General features: G+C 37.3%; 1 protein-coding gene across 7 annotated transcripts in view; it reads right to left on the bottom strand.

Moving 5' to 3' along the window:
- The window catches only part of SBF2 (SET binding factor 2), a 231,263-nt gene that overhangs the window by 121,739 nt on the left and 84,762 nt on the right, over nt 1-24,762 (bottom strand). For all 7 annotated transcript variants that reach the window (XM_088175608.1, XM_014876284.2, XM_014876287.2 and 4 more), the window contains 2 exons: nt 13,627-13,764; nt 1,028-1,141 (listed from right to left, as the gene is read on the bottom strand). In XM_088175608.1, the coding sequence (XP_088031734.1) occupies nt 1,028-1,141; nt 13,627-13,764 (252 nt within the window). The remainder of the gene's footprint in view (nt 1-1,027; nt 1,142-13,626; nt 13,765-24,762) is intronic.

Genomic DNA, 24,762 nt, shown 5'->3' on the forward strand with positions numbered 1-24,762 from the left:
GATACAGCTTGAGCATTTTTACCAATAATTTAATCCAGATCAACATGACATTCTAAGAAGCCTTAGGACAAAAGGAAATAACAGCTCCACAGAATCTTTTGCCTTTTAACTGCTGTAACTTTGACAAATCAGCAAATATTTTAGTAATTCTCTTCTTAGAAATAATTCCAACAGCAACTTCTCATATCACACATAGTTAAACAGTGAAACTCTATGCTGTGGGTTGTTGTAAAATATGAACGTTAAGAAAGTAAACTAATTATAGAAAAACCCCATACAACCAACACCTCTGGTTCAGGATGTCATTTAGCAATTATTCCTGCTGAATTAGGAAAGCATTTTGTAGAATTATTTCTACAGCCTGTCCTATCCTTACACACTTTGCTCTGCATTTGCTCTGGGCCACTATGAGAGACAGAACACTGGGCTGTGAGGATTTCTAATCTCTCACCTTTAATGCCTAAAGACAACTGCTGAATGATTTCCCTTGATCTGTAAACTGAATTTTATTTGTTTCTGTTAATATGTATTAGCTTAGGAGAAATTTAAGCTTTTCATTTATCTCAGGTAAGTCACATTTCACCAGCTGAAAGTAAGCCAAGGTCCTAAATCTCTGCCATGCATCTTAATTTGGTCTGGAAGAGGCTTGGACATTTTGCTTTCTGTATGGAGGACAACTAGATTTTCATTGTTAATTTACTATTACATAGTTAGTCAAATATTGTCTGGTTTTATCCTAATAACTCTTTTCATTAGAGAGTACATTAAGCCCAGAAAAATCTCCACCACTCCTTCTGTGTAGTTTTAAAACTGCTTGGAAGGTAAAAAGCCACTACTTTAACCTAGAAGGGCTATTTATTGTCACAGATATTGAATTTTATCTAGTTTATCTAAAGCTACTTTTGCTTTTAAATTCCCAAATAAATCCTGAGTGAGATATTTTAAATCAAAAGGACTGTGATCGTTACTGATTTTAAACCAGATTTTTCTGCTGATACATTGTAAATAGAAAATGCAAATTCTTTACCCTGAAAATTTCCGGATAATCTAGTCTGGACACCAACACCAGACTTTTAGGAGCAAACACTTCTGCAGGCTGAATTAAACCAGACTCCTCTTCACCTTCAATTTCTTTCGTTCCCTTGAAAAGAGAAACACTTAAATTAAAAAGCAGGAAGAAAACTCAAACCCAAAATGTTAGCATTTTGACCAAAAGTTAACATTTCTCTGAGCTTCAGAAAAGTACTGAATTATTTGACACTGGCAACAAAACCAAGCAACAGCAGCACACTGCAATGGTTGCCTGAACTCCCCAAAGCTTCTAGATTGAAATTTAGTTTATTAAAACTCAACCTGGGAAGTTACACACCAACGAACCTAAAATACAATTCTCTTAAGACAGAGTTTACCATTAAATATTCCCTTTTAAATAGTGAAGGGGATCACAGAACAGGATCCTTCCACATCAAAGTGTCAGCTGATTTACAATCTCTCCAAATACAGACATCAGGCATTTCACAAAAGAACATTTGGTTGTCCTCCTCATATTAACAGAATTCAATTTCTTACAGAATTCCCACTAACATTACAGCTGAAATTATCTGTAATGTCATCTCCAGCCTGACCTAGTGAAATTGGAATTTAAAGAAATTTCTTCACAGAAAACTGATTCAGATTTCTCAAAAAAAAAGAAAAAAAAAATTCCTCACACTTAGGAACCATTAAGGTCACAAAAAAAAAGAGAACAGCACAGTCCAGATAAACTTGCAGTTGGTCATGATATTGTGCAAGTGGCTGTAATCTTCTTGCCAGAACTTATTCAATCACAAATAGTTTATTATTATTCATAGCCAAAAGTGAAGATGTCACTAAATATTTTCATTTCTAAAATTCCATACATTCTTTGAAAAATTAAGTTTTCAGATGACAGAATGTCCTTGCTTTCCAATTTCTGCATGTAATTGTCTCCAACCCCACACCACCCACCAAATTTCTTTTATTTGTTCCTCTGACCAAGCATTCTTCCAAGCAAAAATCACTGTATTACCTTAATTAGGAACACGAGAAAAATTATGTCCATTTTCATATGACAACATGAAATATCTGCCTTCTATTTCTGTCACACTACTACTCATCATTTCAGTTTCTTTTAAAAAATTCCAACATTTCTCCTAAATGGACAAAATCTGATAAAAATGCTCTTAAATGCCAGGAATGCTGGGAGTTCACGAGCTTTATTTCACAACCTCAATTCAGAATGTACACTTTATTTTGGCAAATTCTAACCCACAATTCAGCTTTCAGGTTAAAATGATGTAAAAAGAGAATACTTTGGTTTTAGTCAAAATGAATTAGTTAATACAACACTTTCATACCAAAATAAAACCTGGTGGTTCAACAACACATATGGGCAAACACTTGGCTTTCCACATTCAATTTTGCCTAAATGTCAAGCAATGCATTTGCATTGGATGTGCTTAGTCAAGTTTGCTTCTCATTTTTAAGATGGGATTTTAAAATTGGGATTTTAAAATTGGGATTTTTAAAATTGGGATTCACAAATTCGAGAGAAACACAATAACTCAACAGTCACACATCCCACACAGGTTCATTAATTTTCATCCATTTTAATGCTGGCAGGGAGAGCTTTTACAGGAATTACAGTTCCCTCCCTCTGCCCCCAAAAATCCCCAAATGTTTTAATTATCAGCAGAAGTTTACTCTATCAGCCATTCTAAAGAGAAAGTATGAGTTCCAGGCATCAAGGCAAGAGTTTCTGGATATCTGACAAATTGTGGATTCTGAGGTTCAGAAAAATGAAATTAAAATACATCTCTAAAGGCAAGGGAACGTGGAAGCTCCTCCATATTCACGTGGTACTAAGAGAATGAAACCTCGGGGTTTCCATACAAGACCTTTCTAATAAAATCCACACAACTCCAGAACAAGTCTTGAATTAATTCATAATTAGATTTAAAGCTTTTGGGGCACAACAGCAGCACAATACCGATCAATGAAGCATTTACACACTTAAACCACTCTCTCCTACTTCATAAAAGATTTACAGAAAAATGCAATGTGACTGCTGGGTTTCTTCCCTGGCTCAACATTCTGACAGGCACATTAGCAGGAGTCATAGACTAAGTAGATAATCATTTCAAACACATGACTTTTAACCTACTTTTCAAACAAAGTATTAACAGCACAAGCATTTTCTACCAATACTAATTACAAAGCAGTAAAGCCACAAATGTGATTCTATTTACACTTCTGGTCAGACACACACACATTTCATCTTTCTGTATCCCTTTTCCTATCTAAGGATACAATATTCTCTAATAAAAAACAACAAAATGAAAGAGTTTTTTATACTGGGGGCTTTTTACAATAACTTTTTATTTTACATATGCAGCATTCAGTTTACAACTAAGGATAAATGAATGGTATGGAAAGCCTTGCTAAGGATACACAGATTGACAGATGAATTTAAATTACAGAATCACAGAGCCACAGAATCATTCAGGAAGGAAACTGGGATTACAATTTAGGACTGAACACCACCCTGCCAATCACACCATGGCACTGAGTGCCACATCCAGTTTATTCCTGAGCACCTGCAGGGAAGGTGACACCAACACCTCCCTGGGCAGCCCATCCCGGTGTCTGAGCACCCTCTGTGTGAAGAAATTCCTCCTGATGTCCAACCTGAACCTCCCCTGGAGGCTCTGTCCTCTCATCACTGCCTGACACAAGAGACTGATCCTCACCTGGCTTAAACCTCCTTTCCTGGAGTGCTACACAAAGGTCAAGTCTCACCTGAGCCTCCTTTTCTCCAGCTCCCCATCAGATTTGTGCTCCACACCCTTCACCAGCTCTGCTGCCCGTCCCTGATTTTGCCCTGGTTAATTAATATTGAAAGAGATCCCTTTTTTCCCCCCACATTTTTCACTTTTTATTTATTTGAGATAAGCAAACTTTGAGAACAGCTGAATTTAGAAAAGTGTAAGAAAGACTAGAGAGCAAACCAGTGTTCCAGATCCTTTACAACCCATTTAGTTTAACAGGTGACAAACATCTAAAATCTAGTCCAGAAATACCTGTGCCTTGAGAAGCAAACCAATAATTTTTCTTTTTTAACATCCAATTAATAAAGTCCTGAAAAAGACTTTTCCACAGGCTACAGAATAACTGAGATTAATTAACTGTATCAAAGAACTGCATGACCTGTGGTTACACATTTCACCATGATTAAAATATTTGGTCCCTTGTACTGAGACACGACCAAAGCCCATCAGAGCCCTGTTCCCTGCCTGTCACACCCAGAATCTTCTTTTCTTCTGCATCCTGACTTGGTTTCTAAAGTTATAAGGAGAATATAATGCAGAGATCTGTAAGCTATGGCTGACTTATGTCCTTAGAGCAGTTTTGCCAAAAAATTTCCCAGATGTTGCAAACCATAAGAAAAACTTACATGCAACATCACAGTACTGAATGTTGACATTTATGTCACATGGCATTAAAAAAAAGTATAGGAAAATTTAAGATAGCCAGTTCTAAAACAAACAAACAAAAAATTAAATCCTTGAAAAATTAAAATACAATGAAACAAGCAATTATTTCTTGCATAGGTAGAACATGGTTGAGGAAATATGATAAGTTTGAACAGAAAAACCTTACCTGGTTTTAGAGCACAGGGTTTGATTTATTTACTTGCTCTCTTTTTTTTTCCTCCTCTCTTTTCCTGCATTAATAATATTTGATAAACAACTCAAAAAATGGTGAAACTTCTTTTGAAGGTCACAGGATGCAATTTCATTTTGCTCAATTTGGTTGCCCTAGCTATAAAGTGACCTCTTAAGAGAGCAGCCAAAAAAATGTGTGTGTTCAGTACAGTTAAAGAACACCAATATATAGATATATATAAACTCAAATGTTTTCAAGTATTTAACAAAGTTTCATACCCACATCAAAATATATGTGTGTGGAAAAAAAAAAAAAAATCTATATACACAACTCCCAGAACGACACAATAATCAGTTTCACAGGTTCTTACAAAATGGAGAGTACAGAACTAGGGAGTGCACACATTGCAATTGTTGGCCTTTCCTCTTTTATAGGAGAAGTAGCCACTGAACATCTTTGTGACCTCAAGTGATGGGGAAAATTAAAATATACAATAACCAACCAATCACTCCATAGTTTATGAACCTGCTCAATAAAAGCAGCTGAATTAATAAATGCATTAAACCAGCTTTGACCCCTGACTGATAACAAACAGTTTAAAAAAATTAACTGTGATCACCACTGCTCATCATCACTCTGCTATTTATTTGTTTCCTTGTTTTCTGAAAACAATTTGTTCCTCAGGTTAGCCAAGGGATGTACATGGCATCAAGCCCAAACCAGACAAATTTAATCTTATTATTGAAACTTTTTTAATGAGGTAACTGACAACTGCAGTCACCAGAAGATCAGGCATGATGTCCCAGATCCTAGAAAAATGTTTAATACTTTCTCCATCATTGCAGTTCAAATTGAATACTTGTGGGATTTATACACATTAATTAAGATATTGTTTTGTTTAATCAGTGTCCTTTTGCTCTAAAAATCTCTCTACATCTATAAAGAAGTGGAAAGCTGAGCACAGTTTGCAGCATTTTATCAACTAAAGAGATAAGATTTTGAAAGCTTGGTATTAGAAGAAGAAGTATTAAACAAAGGGTAATTATGATAATAAAATATTGCATATTTCCCTCAAATAAATGGGAGTCGATCAAGAGCAAAATACTTTCTTAATAGTGAAATGTATATTAAATAAAGTAAATGTATATTAAATAAATTAAATATAATTATTTAATTAAATATTAAATACACAACTGCAACATGCATGTAACAAGGAAACAGGTACTTGCAGCCATGAATTATTTTCATTTCATGTACATTTATGTCTAAGTTAAGACATTTGTGGGGTACATGACTTCTGATAAATGCTGACCTTACACTCCAAGTTTTCCATGGAGAGCCAATGGACTGTGAACCATTTCTGCTTCCCACTCACTCCCATGAAACCACATTTCTCTAAGTCCCATCTGGCTGACACTGATGTTTCAATGTTGCATGGGGTAAACCAGGACAAAGCCAGACTCTGTCATGCAAGTCTCAATTTCTGCTTAAAAAAAAATGTTAAAACTTCTAGAAGGAAAAGGTGACTGATTTTGTGCTACTTGAGTGAAAAACTGAAACTCATTTAAAGGCAACAGATGTGGCAGCCAAAAACCAAGGCTTTAAAAACCAACTTTACTCATATTAACCTTATCTTCTTTTATTAAACGGAGATATTAATTGCAATGATCTAGCCTTCAAACTTTAAGGTTTCCTCTTGAACTTTTAAAACCCTAATTTTGCCACAACAATCACATTGTTTTAAGATGTCAGCTCTGCTTCTAAATATTGACATTGAACTTCAAGATAACCATCTAGCCAAAATCAACATTAGGAACCAAAGTCAATTATGAAAGATCCCAAGGACCTACCAACATGGTACCAAAAAATTCTCTTTACTACTGAGTGCAGCATTATCATTTGCTCCATCACCATGTAACTGAATTACTGCACACATGAACCACAGCCACCATTTATTCCAGAATCTGGAATGCCAGGTCTGATTCATGTTGAGCAGAGAAAAAATAAGGTTATTTAAATATTTAAATAGAATATCAATTTAATTAGATGTAGCTGTGCTGTTCTGAGGGTGGAAGCTGGCAGGCATCATTTGAAACTCAAAGGAAATCAAATGTGAGCAGAAAGTGAAGTTCGAGCTGTGCTTTAATAATTCGTTCACCCTTCGAAAGAGAATGAACATTTCTCATTGCAAAACTTGCACTCCAGGACTTCATTATGTCAAAACCAGTTTGCCCTATGCAAAATTTTGCATTGAAATGATGCCAAGTTCAGCAAGCCTGTTGTTTTTCTACTAACTGCCCAGCAAAGATTTAGAGACCATGCTCAATTTCTTATTTTAGGAAAAATTATTTGAAGTTTACTTTAGTAATCTTATGCCAATTACTCATTTGGGACAGATCCCTTTCTCCTCATGTGACTTGGTGTCTGCTTGTCTTATTTGCAGCCAAATACAGGCTTAGCTGCTTTATGAACAATCAAAGGCCAAAAAACATTCAGCATCAATTAATTTTATTTACTTGTCGCAGTATATAAATGCATGTATCCAATAAATTCTAACACATGTATGAAAGTTAAAATAAACTAAGCTGACTGCTGCCAGAAGTCAGAAGTGCCTGCAATCTGCAATCTGCTGTACTGAGCTAAAACCACAGGTGAACAGATCTGCTTTTTGGTTTGCCTACATGCAACAGAACCAGCTAAACTGACCCTGGAAAAAATTAAACCAGCATAAAAGCCATTATCTTGATTTAATTATTTGAAAGTGTTGTAGTAATGCACAGTAAGGAGCCTATCAACTAAAAAAGATAAGGATCAAAGACAGAAAATGACATGAAGATCATAAACTTATCCAATAGAGTAATCTCAAGTTTTTATGACAGGTCACCTTGTTCACTCCGTGTGTGCTACTGTAAAGAGGAAAGAGTTTGCAATGCACCTTGCAGCACTACACAAAATTCACAGCACCACAATCTATTAGATGTTTACCATTTAATACACCTCACTTTGAAAGGCTCCAGAAGGTGTTGATGTGGATTATCACATAAAAACATGGAAAGCACTTTGGAATCAAAATAACCTCACACCCACACTTTGCACATTCCAGTGCAGCCTCCCAGCCAAAGTGTCTCTCTGGAAAAGGCCACTGGGATATGCAAACCCCACAGGATCTGGCAAGTCCAAGGTGATGCCACTGAGCTGCCCTGAAAATGCTGAAATCCCACAGGGCAATAATCTTATATATTAATAATTATCAATAGCATTGTGCAAAAGCCTTGCTTTTAATGTGTTAACATTAGCAGTGAGGAATGGGAAAGAACTGCAGAACCAGGTCCTCAGCAGGAACTATGCATAAGCAAACATCATTTCAGAGCTTCAGGTTTACTAAACCTTTCTGAATTTTCCCAAAGGCAGCTAACTCGATCCATGAATGCCACCCTTTCTAACTTTGCACACGTAAATGAAGGTGAGAAAACTGCAGGCACCTATGAAATGGATGCAGAACAAATGGCAAAACTCAAATCCAAGAATGCTGAGATTCATACCCTATTTTAACTCCCTATAATGTTTTTTTTTTAAATAACATAGAACAGCATATGTAGACATACACCAAGGCAAAATTGTACACACACAGATTGTTTTGGCTAATTAAAACACTGTTAATCCCTTTGAATTGCACATGGAGACATGCACTGAAAAGACTTCCAGTGAGTTGCTAAATTAGGATTGTACTACTGAAAGTCAGCTGAATCTGATCTCTACTGACAAAGAAATGCCTCAGCTTAAAAGATAGCATCTCCTTGTCCTGAGAGCTGAACCTGGGGCCTCTGTTCAAAAACACAGCAGTTAAGAGGACAAGGTGACCTTTACCCAACACAACTTTTTGTACCCTGCAAAAGCAAGAGTTCAGCTTGGGGATGTGTGTGCAAATGCAGGAGCCAGGGGATGAACAGGGCTGGAGAAATTACTGCCAGAATTATGAAGATGGAATTATGATTTCCTCTGTACAACTGGTCTCAACTTTGAATCCTGGTCTAAAAGAGGACCTTAAATGAATAAAAGGACATTAAAATACAACTCTGTTTCTTATGTAGAAAATTATCTGCAAGCTGGCCTTTACACCAGAATAGAAAGGAAAGAAGGCATTACTGAAATCTCCATAGGATGTCACAACAGCCACTTTTCAGTAGATCCAGAAAGATGATGATGCAACATACCAAACATTTCTTTTAAAACTGAGGAGTTCTTTTAACATCAAATGTGCTTTGGGGCACTGACTATATGAAGAAACTTTCAGAATAAATTTAGCGTTTGAGATATTAACAAAAAAATTATTCAACTTCATTTTAGGAAGAACATGCTCATCTAATATCCAAAGGGGGGGGTCAGATTTCCCACACAAAACAGGTACAAATGAACTGAGTGTTCTCAGCCTCTGGTGAAACCCAAACATCAGTGACTCATGGAGCAGCATATGCTTCAGCACAGCAGGATCACCAACTCCAGGCCAAGCTGAAAAATTATAACTTGATGAAGCACAATCATTTTGTTGGCAGTTTTTCCCTTGACTCAGGAAATAGCTGTGAATGTTGTGAATCTGCCATTTTATGGTTTGGTTTTTACAAGTTCTTTTTCCTCTTTTTGCAGGGGAGGGCAGAGAGGAAGAGAATGTGAATGGCAGGAAACAGGAGAGCTGTGAATTATTACTTATGTCCATTTTCCAGAGTGATATATTTAATCTTATATTTGTGATCCCAATGTTTTAACACACATACACTCGAGACAACCCACAAGAACGATCCAATCTTGTAACAAGATTGTTATAAACAAATGTTTGGGGTGCTTGCTGACCTCACTGAGCAGATTTTCTGTAATGCAAGAAATGCAGTTGCACAGGCTCAATTGCTGGCATAAATCATCCTCTAATTTGTTAATTGTGGCGTTGGGAAGAGAGGGCAAATTTCTTTCCAAGTGCAAAGCAATGCACAAATTGACCATTATATTCCTAAATTATCTGAGTCAACATTTTTTTTTTTTTTTTTAAAGATTCTATCTGTGGTGCTCTTCCAAACATTGTTAATATAAATTCTAACTGCGTAACTGCTAAGAAGCACAACTGAGGTCACCAGAAGTATCTGCTGAGTCAAAAGTATTAAATCAAGTCCTTGTCTGCTAAGTGGTAACATGCAGAAACTGCTCTTAGAAATAAGAGCCTCATTTCAGCAAACTGTGCACACCACACAGAACTAAACATGTTAATGTATGCATGCATATGTATACAAATATATACTTTTAAAATTATTAATAAAGTTACAAACATAGAGAAACTGAGTTTTATGGGTGAATTCTGTAGATTTAAGTTATTATTCTTCTGAACATGCTTTGGCTGCTCAACAGGTTCTGGCTTCAGCTGCCAGAAAAATAAACTAAGTAGACTTTCTTTTGGTTGATAGGACAAAGTTTTTCCAAATCAATGACATTTCAAGTGGATTTCAAACCTATGAAGTTTGAAGTCCACAGAAGCAATCAAAATACAGCAATGGGACATCACACACCTCCAAATCCTCCCAGCTCCCCTAAAAAAAACAACCAAAAACAACTGTGAGAGAAAGGGAAATAGAAATGTTTTCACTTACTCTCCTCATCCTAATTCCTGCAGAAGTGAATGAGGCACCCAGCCCTGTTTGCTGGAGTGTCTCAGCATGTGCTGGGAACACAAGAGGCTGGAAGGACAAAGCAGTGCAGTGTCTCAGATTTGTTTACACTCATGTAGGAACTTGAGGTGGCAGAGAAACCTTGCACATAAAACTGCTCTGCAACATAGCCAGGATGGCTCCAAATGACAGCATTTAGCTAATGACAGCATTTAGTTAATGATAGCTTCTAATTGACAGCTTCTAATTGACAGCTTCATCACTGTTAACTGAACTGCCTCTGGCAGGGTGTGACAATTTATTCTGCTTTAATCCAATTTATTCTGCTTTAATCCCATTTATTCTGCTGTTAAGGTCAAACTTTCTAATGCTTCGTTTTAAACCCAGATGAGGAACATATCCTTATTTAACTTTAGCAAATGTTACTGGGCCAAGTAAGACAAGCATCCTAAACCACAACAATTCATCCCTGGCAAAGCTGGATCACCTGAAATCACACAGCACCAAGTGACTTCCATTCCTCTATTTAATGGAGTGTGTTCATCTTACTCATGCCTACAGATATGGAGTATTAATCAGCCTAAAGTTCACAACAATCTTTTTTTATGTTATCACACCTTTTTGAGAGCTGATTGCTAATCAAACTGACCAGCACTCATGCAGATAATCAATTCTGGATCAGTGAGAACTGCAACAATGCAAAGGATGAATCAGAGATGCCACCAAAGAAAACAGCATTCAACTTTCTGTGCAGGGGTAAGAAGTTGGAGATAGCTGATTGATCAGTAGAGCCTGTGCTTTCCTCTGGAAAACTTGTTCTGACATGCCAGAGACAAAACTGAATGCAGAATTCAGAGACAGCAGGGAGGAGCATTTTCTCCTGCTGTATTAATCCTGCACCCTAGCTTATCATGGTACCACTTCTGTATTCCAGTTTGTACAAACTCCTTACACTTCTGGAAGCATTTATTTACAAATTATCCTGTAACAAACAACTGAAGCAGGGATGAAGGGACCCAAAGCAACAGAAATCTTCTTGACTCCAGTCTTCCCTTGAGTCTTCTCAGACTCAACTGTGTCTAAAAGGTTTGTATCATTATGCAGAAGGTGCCAAAAAGGTTTGATAGTTCTCTTGTAGCATTCACAGGCTGAGAAATGAGTTTGTTTTCAATTCCCAGTTTAATTAACCACAGAAACTTGCAAGTGGTTGATTCCTTTTTATTTTTTTTTTTTAAGATGATTCTGCCAAGGCAAACATCTCATCTGCTGCTCTGGCTGAATTCCAACCAGTCTCATGTATCAGCAAGGTTTACCTGGTGAAGGCTACTGGGAAAGAAATGGTTTTGTGGGTTTTTTTGGGTTTTTTTTGACATTTCATCTTCCTTTTGCCTCAGTAAATTACATCATTCAGTTCAGGAAAAAATGAACTGTATTTATCTGTGCAAAGAACTGTCTAGATTTCATTTCAAGTTGTTTCACAGATTGTTTAATTAAGCAGGAAGCAGAATGGTTAAATCAATATCAGTGTCACAGCCCAATGCTCTGTGAGCTTTGGTTTCATTACAGATTGCACACGTGCTGAATTCTCTAATGACCATGGAACAGGGCACGTTCAATTATTCTCTTTGGGTTTCAGAAAGAAACAGGAAGTTTGGCTATAAACAATGCAGTCATAGAATAAATTTCACCACAGCAAGTTCATCTGAAAAATATGCATTCTTTACAACACAGCCAGGAATGGCATTATGAGAACCAACATCCTGCTGCACTCAGTTTTTTATTGTTTTGGGGTTATTTTGTATTAATACTTAGGCAATATAAGAAAAAAGTTAATACTGGATGTTTTGTGATGAGCATTACTTCAAAGATGTGGATAGGGAATCAAAAGCAGCTGCTAGAAGCCACAGGATAAATAACAAGTTTGCTAAATTTAGTTTATGTTATGAAATACATAGAGTGGGGAAGATTCAGCCATTGTAAATTTTTATCAGCTGGGAAAGAATTACTATAGAATATTTCACTCTCTATTTATAATAGAAAGGAAATATGACAGACATTAAATTTTTAAGAGGAATGTGGCAGTTGATCTACACTAAACTTTAAGATTAAAACACGTCTAATATTGGGGTACATTTCTGCTTTCAATCCCTCTAAAAGTCGACAAAAATATCCAACTAAATTGTAGCACTAATGAAATGAGAATAACTTTTATTCTCTGGCTTCCAACTGTGCCCAGAAAAACCACACCATTATTATTATTATTATTATTATTATTATTATTATTATTATTATTATTATTATTATTATTATTATTACTATAACACATCTTTCAATTATTCTACAAAAAGGGTAACCTTTCAACTCCAGTATTAAATGAACAGAATGCACTTGGATTATTAAAAACATTTTCTTAAAATAATCAATAATGATACAGTTCTTCACTAAAAGAACAAGAAATTACTTTACTCAGCTATTTATTTAATCTTAACTAATTCCATCATACTTAGTGCCAAGGTTTTACTTATTTTTTTTAATTTTCCTGTAGGAAAGAAGATATTTCAAAACATAACAATGGCAGTCTGCATAGTCATGCAATTACTATTGGATTAGGTTTTCCCTAGGTTCTAGATTCTAAAGATTTCAAGTATTAAGTCACAGCAAATATTCTGTGAAGCACTTTACATCAAATGGGAAGCAAAATGTCTATTTTTGAAAGACTGAGGTTGCCAAAAAATAATTAAAGACATGTTTAAAAACAAACAGTGCCAAGTAGCTGACACCTCAAATCTGACCCAACTAAAAACTGAATAATTATTCCATCAGTTTTTAAAATCTTGCCAATAAATGCACTTATAGAAATATGGATGCACTCTACAGCATCCTTGTGCCTATTTGTTCTGACAGAGCAGGCCAGCAGAGGGAGCAGAAGTTAATAAACCTTCCCGACCAAGGCTGAGACTCATCCATGCTATGTCAAACACGAAGGGAAATGAAAGGAACACCATATTGCTTAGCCCATCTGAAAAGAACAACGTGGTGGAGAAAAAGAAATTCTGTGATGTGTTTTTGGCTGGTTTTATTGGTTTATTTTATTTTTTCTTTCAAAGCAGATGAAAACTCCAAACGTACAAAAAAAAAAGTGGATCAAGCTCACCTGGATTTCTGTAGGACAGAGAAATGCACACTCAGCAGGAACTGCAAAATATTTTCTCCTATGACACTGATCCATTCTTTGGAGGCACTTCCTCCTGCAGGTTTTTTTTTTTTTATTTTTTTACTGTAAATCTCTTACCTGCAGGTTGATCTCTGCTTCATAGAAAGTCAGGCAGGAGCAGTAGTGCCTCTCTGAGTCTATGTCAGTCAAAACCACCACGAAGAACGTTGGCTGCTTCCTCTCCTTTGAAAGCTGCCATCCTCCAGGCTGGCAAAACTGAGGGAGCACACACACACAGACAGACACACAGACACAGGTAAGCAGTGACACCAATTGTTTTCAGAAATATGAAAAAATATTTCAACGTTATCAAGGATTATTTTTGTTTCAAGTGAACACATGCAGGGTTGCAAAATATGAAGAAAACAGGGAAAACCCAGTATGGCTTGGGTAAGACTGAGATAAATTTAGCTCTATAAATATCAGTGGAGAGAATAAACAGTGTGAAAAGAAAATGTATTCCTTCAAATACAGTCAGTATTCAAGAGCATCTTTGTGGTGTTGAACAGGAAATAACAGGAATAAATTGACACATGAAGCAGATTTCATTTGGATGAAAGGTTAGAATCTGAAGCTAAAATTCTTGTGTCTTCAAACATCTCTACAATTTTAATTTCTCCACCTATTTCACCAATGATTTACCTAAGCAAACATAGACATATATCACTTGCACTTACTTGCAAAATTATTCAATACTCACTCCTAAAATGAATATTATAGAATATTTTTCACCTATTTATTGATTACTTCTGTAAACTTCATGGCAAACATTTGGAATTTTCAATACACAAGCAGCATGAACAAACACAGAACTCCAGCTCAACAGCAAAGTGCAAATTGTGAGGGTTTTTTTTTCCTTTTTAAATGAATGCAAGAAGTGTGCTGAAATTCAGGGATCAGTTTTGCTGAAGACACCTGAGATGGCCTTTATGGAATATGGTATCCCTCCTTTATTTTACTGAAGACTAAAGTCACATCCACTACAAAGATCACAGGAACATTTTTAATAGTAAAATTATAAACCTAGAATTTAGACCAAAAAAAACCCCAACAACCCCTGTATGTATTAAGAGTAATAACAATAATAAAAACCCACAATAAATTCCTAGAATTGCTAAACAATGCAGATACCCAAGGAACCAAACAGATAGGTCAAAATCTCAAGTTTCCAGAATTGCTTCATTCCTCTAGACAGATATTAAAAACTGAAAAGAGCACAAAGAATAAATTGTAAACAAACATTTTCATCTTTAGAACCTCTACAATAAAACCTGGGTAGTCTTAGGTGAACAGCAGTTAAAATTCTGCCTCTGATATACAGTTTCTTTTATGTGCCTGGGAAAATCTTCAAAACCAAAGTTTTCTCATGTTACATTCTTCAAATTCTAGATAGTCAGCTTAACACTTGTGAGTCTGTATCCTCAGAAGTGCTAAGCACTCCCTTCTACATCTGAGAACGACTGCTCTGAACATCAAAAAGTACTCTGTGAAAAGACATCCTAGTCATTCCTAGCTAAGCATCCAGTATTAATCCATGATTTTGATAACACTGGCCTAATCTCCTTTTGTTTTTCATCCCATGTCAGTTAAAAAATAAGAATTAATCTTGCAGGACTTCTATAAAGATAATGTAATATGGTCAATATATACAGACATTTTAACAAAAACATCATTAAAAAGTTTGACAATAAAAAAATCATTAAGAGGTCTCTATGAATTGCAGAGTTTGAGGGGTCTCTGTGTAATAAATGAAGCCTGGAATCCACAGTTCAACAAGATAACCCCCAAAACTCTGAACTGCTCTTTGCTCAAAAATATGAGCCAAAATACAAAGAATGCAGCAAGAGCCTCATAAGAAATAAAACTTTCCAAGATATGCCATTAAAACCGAATTATTCATACAAGGTAGGTCAAATTAAGGCAGCTCAGGCTTCTTAAGGTCCAAACCCTGGATTTTCCAATTTTAACACTCCTTAGGTCTGCCAGGAGTTGTGACAGGAGCTCCTTGCTGCTGCCACTGCCTTGCAGCTTCACAGGTGATGCCCCATCTCACACCTGGGAACAACAATGTCTCACCTTTCTGAGAGTCTGGAATTGCTGGACAAAGCTGGACCACTCTGCCCATTCCAAACCCTGCCCTTCTAAAGGCACACTGGCACTTTGGTATTGTTTAAAAACACTTCTTTTCTTGTACAAATGTGTTATTAGCAGGTCTGCTGCATAAAGTTCATACCAACATCTGCCCTGTAAACTGGGAAATGCAAAGAGAAACCCAAGAGCTAAAATTTTAACCATCAGAAAAGACTTTGGACCTGGGCAGGCTGCTGTCAACAGCAATCTCTCAAATCTATGCATGTCTCACACTCCTGTCCCAGGTGAGAAGTCTCCCTGATTTCAAAGTGATCTTGTGTCTAACCCAGGCTGCCTAGATTGAATGATTTTACTAGAAAACAACCATTAGTGATTGCTGAGGAAAACAGCTGAAGTAGAGAACATCCACTGGCTACACACAGAGTCTGTGTTTTCAAATAAACTAGAAGGAATTTATAAATAAAGAGATTGAGGATAAAGACAACAGGCTCCTCCAAGAGATTAAACAATGACTGTTTCTCAGTTTCCTTAAAATAAGGTAATAAATATTAGTGCAATATTTGAAATGCAAGCAACATGGAGACGAAATTTCCAAATTAGTATAAATACAAGTTACCCTCCAGGATGATTACCAGCACTCTCTGGCTACCAAGAACAGGAAAATGTTTCCTTACCAAACCAGATGCTTTACCAAAACAGACAAAAGCACCACTGTGAATATAATCCAGAGGTCATGTGGCTTCTCCAGTCAACAAGAAAAAAACCCAGAAGTTTAAGAACCAACACTTCCATATTGTTTCACTTCTTTGCCACAATTCTTGGAAGCAGACTACAACTTCTATCAAAGACAGTGAAGACAAGAATGAAGCAGATTGTCCAGCTGACAATTTGTAAGAAAAAGCCCCTAATGGTGGGTGAGTGCTTCAAACAGACTCCATGCTACAGCTGGATTGCCTTTTAAAATCTGCAGCAGATATGCAGAAATTGCACTGAAGAACAGGCAGCACATCTTACACTGCAAGTGCTGAAATTGCACTTTACACATTGTTCCAAACTGCAGGTGCCCAGTGAAACACAGAACTTTCTCTTAATTATTCCCACAAATGCTTTCAGACTAAACAAGAAACCAGACAGATTTTAAAATGACACATGATGTTTTAAACCAGTGGAACTGGGTTTGTTACCTTCAAAAAATTCGTATGTCATCACCACAAGCCTTCTTGCTAAAGTCTAGACATGATTAATCAATGTTTAAAAGTGACATTTCTTTCTTCTGATTTTTATAAGCTAAACACATCATCTTTGCTTGATTCATAGATTTGTTCCCTCTCTCTAACCTGGAGCCACAGCTGTACTGCTCCTGCCTGCCTTGTCCCTCTCTATTGAAATAAATCATTTGCATAAATCAATATATCCCCTGGGCACACTGCACACAGCTTTGGTAGCAGAATCCTGGGACATCCTGAATGGGCAGGGACAGGTCCTGGAGCAGATTCTCCTGAGTGTCCTCGCTAGAAAAAGGACATGGAGATGCTGCAGTGTATCCAAAAATGGGCTTGAACACCCAGTGGTTTGAGGCCATGACAACTTCCCCAAAGAGCACTTTAAAGTCTGTTGAAAATTGAAGAAAATGTTGAAAATTCCACCATTTCTAATAAAGCACCAGAGGATTTAGAATTCCTAGGAAGAAGGCTTGTTGGTTGCTGTGAATATTAAGATTAAATATTATCAAGATAATGAACAGCAATTATAAAGTGTTCAGGTTTCATTAAAAAAAAAATTCCAGCCCTTTGTACCCTTACCATGGCAACACCATAATATCCACATCTCAGAAATTTGATCAGAAATGACTCAGAATTAGAAATTCATCATTTTCTTCTGGGCTTGCAGCCCGAGCACAACCAAGTCCACAAGAAAAACTCGAACCAATATTCTAGCTGGGTCTGTGCAGTCACAGACTGCTCCCTCTGCACTTTACATTGTTTTCTGTATCAATGACCTGGTCAGCTTTCCATCAGAAATCCACCACCTCTGACAGCACGGCCGAGGTGGAAAGGGGAAAAAGCTTGTTCAGAAAATTTACAACTTGAAACATTCTTTACAAGTCATCCTTTGAAAGCATTTTATGAAGGGTTTACACAGAACAGTAGATGACACACCATTAACCATTACAGAATCCTGCACTTGAGTAATTATATTTAAGATATATTCTCACACTGGGTTTTTTTTCTTCAAAATATATTTGTGCACTTGTTCCTCGACAAATAAAATCCAAAGCTATGTAGGATGCACACAAAATAGAAAACACTTGAACTCCATTGTCAAGACTTGAATTAAAAGATCCCAAAATGATTTTTAAATTTAAAACATCTGACAGAGATATCCGCTTTCCTTTCTAACTCAACTCTTTCACCAAACATTGAATTCTCCCTTGAATCACTCTGGGCACGAAAATTCATTTTTTTAAGCCTTCTTCTGTAGGCTCTAACTATTCAAGTAACCGTGCTTTGTTTTGAACATGTATCATCATTATTTTTCCTGCAAACTTCCCTAAAAATAAAGAACCATGTTCTGGACATTATGTGAAGGAAGTTTGTTCCATCTGGACTTGCATGACCTAGCACCAGCTGCTGAGTATTTCACCATTTCTCCGTTCACTTATGTATGGAATTTTGGCAAAGGAAATTTTCTTTCTCAGATGCATACCTCCAGTTAAAATAAAACAATTACAATGCTCACTGGCACGATGAAAAAAAAACAATGTTATAAAGCTGTAAATATGAAGAAACTCTTGGATATCTCTGGATGTAAACAGAACACAAAGTATAGACTGAATTTTGTAACAGCTTCCTGCCTTTCAATATTTTGTATCTAAGAAACCATGTATTTATCCTTATCCTTGTCTAAAATCAAATCAGGGAACTTAAAATACACTCCAAATGATTTCTAGGTAAAAGCCCATTTCCAGTGTTGCAGAATATTCTGGTGATCAGCTGTGAACAATTAAACTCAGTCACAAAGAAAACAACAGCTTTTAATCCTAAAGCTCTGAAGAAATAGAAAATAAAGGACTTTTTACGATTTCTACCTTGCAATGAACCCAAATGCAGTGTTCTCCAAGAGGAACCTTTCATAATCACCTTGTGGTACCTGTGAACTGTGCTGCCTGTAAATTATATCAATTATATAAATTATAGGAATAATCCTTCCCTGTTTGCTGGGGACAGACTCTGCCCAGGTGACATTTCCACCTCAGCTCCCATTTCAAAACCTAAAGCCATGGAAAAACAGACACTAAGAAACATTTCCCCCCAAAGGAAAGATCCTCAACCACATCCTTGAGCTTCCTGAGGCTGAAAGCTGCTGAAGGATCTCTCAGTGGCACTAATCCTGCCCGAGTGACAGACAAGGATTCTTTAATTGTGGATTCAAGGGATGCTCAATTACCAGATGCTCAAGCTCGGCACAAAGACCCTGCAGCAAGAAAACTTAAAATATGTTGGAACGCCTCAATTAAAACCAGTAAATTCATCCTCCAAAGTCAAAGGCAGAGAAGTCTTTTTTCTGAAATTCATCAAGTTTAACCTGCTCCCCACACCAGTAAATGTATAATCCTGGGTGCACATCTACACGTGCATTTGAAAAAAAAAAATCCACTTCAAGTTCATTGCTTTGCCTTTTTAAAACCTCATAATAACATGGTGTAATTTTAAACACCTTTCCTCAATGAGCTGCTATAATGAAAACTCAAAGTTGTAAATAAGTGTTTGTGCAGCAACTGTACTCCTAGTTTATCTTCTGGGGAAAAAAAATAAAAAACTGAACTGGCTTTTAGAAAGAAAACTACACCCATTGGGAAAACAGTTTCTTCTTGTGTTTTCAGAACACTTAGTATTGCCATTCCAGTGGCTTGTTTAAAACAATAACAACAACAACAAAAATCTGTCAAATACTCTTCTGACCATTTCTGAACAAAACCAGGCTAGACTACAGAAATGGTGATTTAGAAGTAAGTACTGCAAGCTAATGCCTTTATTTCAGAAATAGCACAAGATTAATAATGGCATTGAATGGGGTTTTCTTCACAAAACCAACTTCCAACATCTCTGTTCTGGTGAAGTTTAGGAAGAATGTGGACTTGGCAGTCTCGTGCAAATAATTTTTTATTTTTTTAACCCATTAAAACAGTGCTCCATCCTGTTCTTTTCAGCCAAGTGTTATCAAGATAATCTTATGGAAATTTAAAAATTCTGAGACCCTTGGACTCAGAAACTTTTCTTAACACACCCACCCACAGTAAAACCCAACGCTGTGCTCTGGGTACCTCAGGTAAATTGAGCAAGATAGCTGTGGACAACAAGCAGGAATTCTCAGATGTTCATCAGTATGGCAACCCAAATATCCATCCATTTGGTGTCTGAAGCACATGCTTTACACCTGAGAATTTTAGGTTTTCTTTTTTTTAATATACATTTTAAACTTCATCGAATATTTAAGGAGTCAAATTTAAACTCGGGTCTTGCAACTGAAATTCAGGAACACAGGGCCTGCCTTCAGAATTTCTTTTACAAAGCAATTCTTGCTGGTCAGCAGTAATTGCTGCCAATGGCACCACTGGCCAAAGGAATCAGAGAAGTCTGGAAATTAATTGTTCAAAATGAAAGCAGAAAAGACAATTACAACACAGCAATAAATCCAAGTAAGACGTGACTTTAGTCATTTACACTTCAGTCACAGGTCAGTGAATACAGAAGAACACGGTTCCAGTGATGCACTGTTGTGTTATAGACAGAAAAACCCAGTATTTCTGATATTTGGAATATGTAAAGAAGGATTATAAAAGGATAACACTGTCAAAGAAACTGATTCTTACATTAAATGCTTGTGGTTTAATTTTCATCACAAAGTAGATAAAGAAGAGTCTGTGTCACTCTTAACCTTTTCAACAACCATTTTTCAGGAGTGGTTTTGAAAATGCATTGTGACAGTATAATAACAGTTAACTCATTTGGGAAAGGTTTTTTGCTTGCTTTTTTGTTTTAGGGCTTGGTTTTATTCTTATTTTTAATGACCCCCGACCTTTTAAAAGATGGGTAATCATCTGAGGTAGACAAGCTTAGAAATCCAGTTTTCATTTAGAAACACAATGGAGCATTTTATGCACAACTATCAGTGAAGCATGAAATATTAACCTTGCCTACCTCTTCTCTCCCTCCTTCCTTCTTTCTTTTCTCTTTTGGCAGTAGTAGCACTGTGTTACAACAGTAGCCATAAACATTTCCCAGTCTTCAGTGACTTCCCAACTCATTTACCAGATAAACTTGCTTTAAAATACACACAAGCATGTGCAATTATTGCATTGGCTGAATGTCCAAAAAAAATAAAGCAGGGTAATTAAAATACATCACTCACCAATTACAAGTGGCACACAGTAAGCTAACTTACTGGGCTAGTAAACTTCATATTTACATGAACATAAATTTTGATTTATGTTAATGATTAATACTACTCCAGGTCAATGTTCCATAAAATACTACCATAATACACAAAGTCCTCATTATCTCATTTTTATTGCTCACACCTGCACAATCAGATATTAAACCACACTGTTCATGCCACGCTTCTGTTTGGAGACAGCCTGTTGTTCCCTAGCAATTGTAAAAAAAAAGCAGCCTTGTGGTAATAATTGTTAGGAATTTTGTATCCATCATCTTATAACTCCTTAGAATATACATGCCAGAGATGGGCTGAAGCCTCAAGATGCAGAAAAAAGCACGTGGGCTCTGGGGCAATGTAAGCAGAGTAAGCAATGCAGTGTGACCTGAGAGCTCCAAAGACTGAAAGGCCTGGGACTGCTGCAGCAAAATACACTAAAGACATTCAAGATTGATGCCAACAGCCTCAAGATGACAGGATACAGAACAGGAAGTCTTGAAACAGGCAAATTAATTAGATGTCAGAATTTGCTCTTAAAATAGCAGAAATCCAACTGGAACATACACGTGTAGAACACATCACAAGAAGGGCAATACACACCTAAAACTCCCTGTAAAAAAAACAAGTGCACAGTGCAAAGTGATAACCAATTGCTTTGTGAAATACCTCCCTTCAGGATGCAGCTGGGGAAGTTTAATGGTTTGTCCTGCAGGAGCCCTGCAGCCCTGTCAGGGGGGGAAGGTCTGAAGGGAGAGTGTGTCCTAAAACCTCCACCTTGTCACCTTGTCACCTTGTCACCTTGTCACCTTGTCACCTTGTCACATGCAGCCATTCCCATGCTCAGCATCAGCCTCACATCCACAGACATGCAAAGCACAGACAGAACTACAGCAGCTCCCTGCACCAAAAGCTTGACTCAGCCAGGAGAAGTTAAATTAAAAATAAACAAAGGAAACTATAGAAAGGGCAGTACATTGCTGGTCTGTTAATTTTGGGAATTGAACAATACTTCTTATATGAGTCATATGATTGTTTCCCACTTAAGGTCACAATTGATTTCCCCTCTTGCAGGTGTGAGTTTCTACAAGGAAACAGAAGAGTAAGTACATAAACATAGAAAAATTAAATGTGACTAAAAATCTCACAAAGAAACATCTTCTATAAGTGAAAGACCAGGCTGGGAGCTGAGATAAAAAACACCAAACAACTAGATTGCAACATGAACATATCCCACCAATGAAGTTCTGTACATTGGCTGCTACTACTGAATTCTACATTTCCACAGCATTTATTAAGAAAAAAACATGGAATGCATTTCCTGTCAGCATTCTCACCAGGAACACAGTCAAATACGTAGCATGAAAAGACAGCTGAAAAGTTTGGTGCTTTCCACCGAGTTTCAGTTTCCTGTGCAGAAAACTGGGATCAACAACAGGGGACATCCTTGTGCTGTCCTCCCACAGCACTGGGCTATGGATTGTCCATAAGCAGTGGGCATTAGGGCTGCCCTGCACTACAGGATATCTCTCAGGGCTGTGCTGAGGGACTGTGTCTGCCAAAAGCCCCAGTGTAAACAAAAAGGCTTTGTGCCACTGCAGATGCTTCCATGTGCACAGCTGGCATGCCAGGAAACAGCTCCTTGGAGCAAGAGACTATTTCCTCCAGGTAGGCTTGCTGAATTTAGCAGTTTTCTGCACTGTGAGATTCCAAAACTCATCAGAATGAAGCTTGAGAGAGGTTTGGCACTGAGGAAGTTTGTGCTTCTGAGTTCCTATCTAATCATGGTGGCCACTTTTCCTCCCTCCTGGCAGCTCTCCACTGGGCTCCGTGTTTGGATGACTTGCTAAACTGGAGTTTTGCACAACCACCACAAGGCTGCAGCTTGCATGTTCTCTGCTCCCCACCACATGGCAATTAAAACAGAGCATCACAAGTTTTTATAGGGGAGCAGACTTCTGTCACAAGATGTTACTGGAACAAAACAAAACAACATTTAGAGAATGTGAGTACCTCTGATAAAAGTCAGTATTTTCAAGCAAGCTGTCTCCAGTAACTTGCATGCAGCAGGAAAGAACTCAGTATTCCAAAAGGAGGAATTCCCAGAGGTCCAGACACCAGAGACATAATTTTTATGCTTAAAGAGGATAAAAAAGAATGTCCATACAAAATTACTGACTAGTTCAGCACAACAGTCAGCTCAGGTAAATTAAAGCTGTATCAGAGCCAAAACCAAGATGCAAACATAATGATGCCTGATATGTTTCTGTAAAAAACAAGACATTAAAATGTTTTTTTGGGGGTAGGATAATAGCAATACAATGCAGCCAATAAATACAATCATAACCACATAAGTATACCTGGATGTATTTTTTTCTTATAAGTGATTTGATGCTTTGTGGCAATTGTATTTTAAAAACACATTCCATAGATTAAAGACAAGACTGCTGAGGGACCAGAAAAGATAACCCATCTTTGTTAGCAGAGACACACACCAGTGAAGTCACCTCTACTGGAGAAGCATTATCTAATACCCAACCCTGCTCCCAGCTAAAAAGCCTCATCCTGTCCCATGTGTCCTAACTGGGCACACACAGAACTGCCAAAAAATCACTTTGGAACATGCTGTAGAGAATACAAAAGAGAGTTTTCCAAGTAAGACAAAAAAAACGCCCCAACACCCAGGCTGGAAAACAAGTGTCATACCATGAGTTTAAAAGAGCTCATCTTGTGGAGTTCATGGCAGAGAGTTGAGAAACACATTATAGGGTGGTTATTTGTAGATAAGGTGTTTGCTAGTAAGAGGATTTCAGATAAGCGTTCAGAATTCATTATCATAAAAATTCCAATCTCAAAATAAGATCTCATACTCCAGTCAGTGAAGGGGATGGAAAACAGGTTATCAGGGTGAGCAGGATGCTCCCCTCAGCTGGAGCTGGAGTTCTTCAAGTAAAATTGAACAGCTTTTGGAAGAAATTCTTTTGTCCATGTGTGTCAGCACAAGCCAGTTCAGATGTGGGACCTGGAATTCTGTACATGAAAACTCTTGTTCTTCAACTTCCAGGGGCTGAACGTGCTTGTAACACTTGAAGCTTTCCATTATTATCCAGCCATAATCAGATCTCATACTTCAGAGCTCCAGCCATTCAAGCATAGAGATTCAGACAGCATTTCCACCTGGATACCCAATTGGACATGGGAGTTTTTGCAAGAGAGCCAGTGGCAGCCATCCAGCACTTCATGGGGCTGGCAGGTACTTCCAGAGAAGGCTGCCTGGCCTGTCTTGCTTATGTGACTATAAACTGCATGCCAAATCCAGGGCTGAGATGGAATTTTCTACCAAATCAAGCTGAGAGGGATTGAGGGATTTCTTTGACTTGTTTGTTTTCCTTTGTAGCATATGGCATGTTAGCATCATCAGTGTAATCAATTCCCTTAAGCTCAGGAGATGCTCTGGTTTCATCCTAATCTCGAGCACACTATCTAATTGGACAGGACTGAAACTAGCTGGAATAACTAGAATTGCTGGACATTGTATCACAAATCAGTGGTGCTAATTAATAGACTCTGGTCAGACTAAATAAGCTGATGTATCACATATGGTCTCCTCCCTGAAGCCAAAAAGAAAAGTTTTTAAAAATAAACTGAAATGTTTTAAAAAGAAAGCAAACTTCATTGCTTGTGTGCAAC

The sequence above is a fragment of the Sturnus vulgaris genome, chromosome 18 (assembly GCF_052056855.1).
Source record: "Sturnus vulgaris isolate bStuVul1 chromosome 18, bStuVul1.hap1, whole genome shotgun sequence".
Lineage (NCBI taxonomy): Eukaryota > Metazoa > Chordata > Aves > Passeriformes > Sturnidae > Sturnus > Sturnus vulgaris.